The following is a 3,118-nucleotide window of genomic DNA, read 5'->3' as shown; positions in this document are numbered from 1 at the left end:
GCCTGCTGCTCGCTTTCTCGCTTCCGAGAGGTTAAGGGAGCCTGACTGAAGGTTTCCAATCCTGGCGCGAAGCGAAGGGATTGGATTTCACCTATGATCAGATCAGTGGGCAAACCCCCTAGTTGACTTTTTTCGTGGTGTTGTCGACGTTGTTGAAAGCTCATTTTGAAGTAGGCCCCGCTTTTCGGAGCTGCTCCCGGCTCACAGAGCTACCCAGCTCACGCCGTGAAGATCTAGGAGTGTGAGCAGTACGAGCTGAAAGGCTCCCATACTGTTTGGAGGGCAGGGGGCATAGATGCCAAACAAACCTGACCCCTATCTATCGTCGTAGAAGCTGTTCCTAGGAAAGATTATGGTTCTCGGGTATCCAATCAATTCATCGGGGAAGCTTAAGCGGAAATGAAAGAAAGAGTAGGGTGAGGGAAAAGGGGGGAAGCCATTAAATTAAATGGAAAGCTTCGCTCGCTCTAACGCTCGTTTAGTAGACAGCGAGTGTGCACCCCTTCACGAGATAGGGGCGAGTACTACACGAGCTCGTAAGTCAAGTACGGAACGAGCCTTTTGTCTACGAAGCTCCGCTCCCCTCGTCTTGCTTGCTTCTGGCGAAGCTTAACGCACTAGATAATAGGAATTCTGGTATGGCAGGAGACTTTTTAGGTCGACTACTACATAGGAGCGATAGCGAAGCCAAGCCGTATAAAGGCGAGCAGCCCTTATAGCAATAGCAAACGGCCTACTTATAGCCCCATTTTTGGCCCTTTATTAGGGGACTTCAACGGGCCTTACAAGCTCATCAAATGGCAATTCTTCACGTTTTCCTCAGACAGTGGGAATCCATTATATTACTTGATTGACATTGACAGATATGTGTACCACACCGAACAAGCAATATGCCGATATGCTTGATATACCAGCCAAGCCAGCTCGACCGTACAGTATGAGGGATTCGCCTTTGCCTCAGACAGAAGAACAACGGATTGAACAGGACAGGACAACCGGGAAGGGAAGCCTGACATATAGATATTTTTTTTCACAAAGGAACTGAAACCGGTACCAGAAACCAAACAAGAGACGGAATGTAAGATGGAACATATGACCGACCTACAATAAGACGAAAATCGAATGAAGAAAAAGCGAGATTCTTTCTTTCTTCGATCGGAATACGGATGAGATCAAAAAGCCATCATTGGGGCAAACGATGCAATAGCTTCGGTTAAAGCAAAGCCCAAAATGGCATAACCGCTTTGACCAGACGTGCTCGGAATCTTTTTTGGGGGGAAGTTCTCGCTCCTTCACCTCGTAAACTCGGTAAAGCGGCTTTGCTCCTCGCCTTTTTTCAATTATAAAGAAAGAACCACTTTGATGGAGATTTATAGCATCATTCAAGTAAATACAGATTAAGATCGTAGAAACATGAGCTTGTGATATAGCTACACCTAATTCCGGACCAGTTAATGCAAGAACTATAAATAAAGGACCAGGATCTCCTATGAAATATAAAAGATCATTCATACATAGCATAGTCCAAGCGAAACCACTTAAAATCTTTACTGAACTATGCCCGGCCATCATATTAGCAAATAACCGTATTCCTAAACTTAATGCGCGAAAACAATGAGGGATTAGCTCAAGGAGTACTAAAAAAGGTGCTAACGGCAGTGGTACTCCTGCGGGTAATGAGAAGCTTAAAAAATGAAGCCCATTTTTTTGAAATCCCACTATAGTAATGCCAATGAAAATCGAAAATGAGAGACCCAAAGTAATGATCAAATGACTTGTCACTGTGAAGCTATAAGGTATCATACCCTGGGGATTACGAAATAACGAAAAAGTAAAAGTGACCGAGATGCAAGGGGAAAACTTTTGTTTCACATTTCCAGAAAGACCACCTATTTGTTCGTTTACCGGGTTCGGCACGAAATCATAAATAAGCTCTACCGAGGATTGCCAAGCATTTGGTACTGAGTTTCCTCCTCCGTTTTTAGTAACAAAATGAACCAGAAGTAGGACCAAACTGAGAGTGAGCAGCATAAACAAAGATGGATTTGTGAATGAGAAATACAAGTTTCCTATATGAATAGGAAGAAATGGGATAATGGCAAATTGCTCCAGTGGGCTGTTGGGCGTAATCGTAAGAAACACTTTTCATTTCATCCCTCACGTTCCGCTTCTTGCTCGAAAAATGAAGAAAGACTTGTCGGAAATCACCGGTTGGGTTGGTCCGACCAAGAAAGGCATGGGAGTGAAGGAGCGTTGCTTGGGCCGAGTTAAGTAAAGACTGGCTGCCTATAATAGAATATAAAGATCCCTCACTGCACACGAACTATATATCTCTCTCTTCATCCCATCAAAGACATCACTCAAGCTTCAGCGGCTTTCTATAAACGAAAGAAAAGGCCTTGCTTGACCTATCTTACTGATGCGGGGGGAATACTATTCTATATTCCATTTGACTCGATATCTCCCCAAGAAACTTCAAAAGTCGGAGTTGAAAAGGAGCCCCCCCGGGGTGGGAACTACTAATAAGGCCCGGGAACTTCCCACAAAAATGGCCCATTCCCTTGCCATTTAGTTTCATGCAAATGGGGGGCAATCAAACTCTATGGAAAAATCTTGTATCATGGGCAAGAAGCCACTTTCTGACAAGTGTTGTACAATAAGCATGGTTCAATCACAAGCAAGTTTTCTCATGAACCAGTTTTCTGGCCCGTATCCGTAAAGACAGAAGAAGCAAGAAATCGCGTCCTATATAGGGCCAGGTTTCAGGGAATCTTGAGAAAGTATGGGTGCAAGCTTAAGCAAATCCATTGTATATGCAAGATCACTAGGAAGATAACGACAAAGGGCAATTAGTAGGCTTACTACTATATAATTAGAATACTTTTATGAATCCTCAATAAGGAGAACCCGTCAGGGGCTATTCTGAATCCACACGAGCAAATCATACCATTCAATCAAAGACATCATCTTATAGCAAAGTTAGCACGGAGATTTGAGGTTGGTGATCATTCTCTTCTTTACAGAATTCTCAGTCTAGTCCGAAGCAAGAAAGTTGAAATCTAAAACAACATAGGCTCAATGATGGGCAAAGTGCGGAGGTAGCTCTTTTCGAAACCTA

General features: G+C 43.6%; 1 protein-coding gene across 1 annotated transcript; it reads right to left on the bottom strand.

Moving 5' to 3' along the window:
- Window positions 1-363: 363 nt before the first annotated feature.
- Window positions 364-2,444, bottom strand: LOC132291006 (ATP synthase subunit a-like). Its single transcript, XM_059790181.1, has one exon. It carries the CDS (start codon window positions 2,029-2,031, stop codon window positions 1,102-1,104), a length of 930 nt encoding a protein of 309 aa, XP_059646164.1. The 5' UTR covers window positions 2,032-2,444; the 3' UTR covers window positions 364-1,101.
- Between the last annotated feature and the right edge of the window lie 674 nt (window positions 2,445-3,118).

The sequence above is a fragment of the Cornus florida genome, unplaced genomic scaffold (assembly GCF_030987335.1).
Source record: "Cornus florida cultivar Cherokee Brave unplaced genomic scaffold, ASM3098733v1 CherokeeBrave_3.0.0_Hap2_scaffold_292, whole genome shotgun sequence".
Lineage (NCBI taxonomy): Eukaryota > Viridiplantae > Streptophyta > Magnoliopsida > Cornales > Cornaceae > Cornus > Cornus florida.
The sequence above is the reverse complement of the archived record's forward strand: the minus strand, read 5'-3'. Positions and strand labels throughout refer to the sequence as shown.

Bases quoted from the DNA above. Each gene is read 5' to 3' on its own strand.
- LOC132291006 (XM_059790181.1), bottom strand. From the start codon at position 2,031: ATGCTGCTCACTCTCAGTTTGGTCCTACTTCTGGTTCATTTTGTTACT.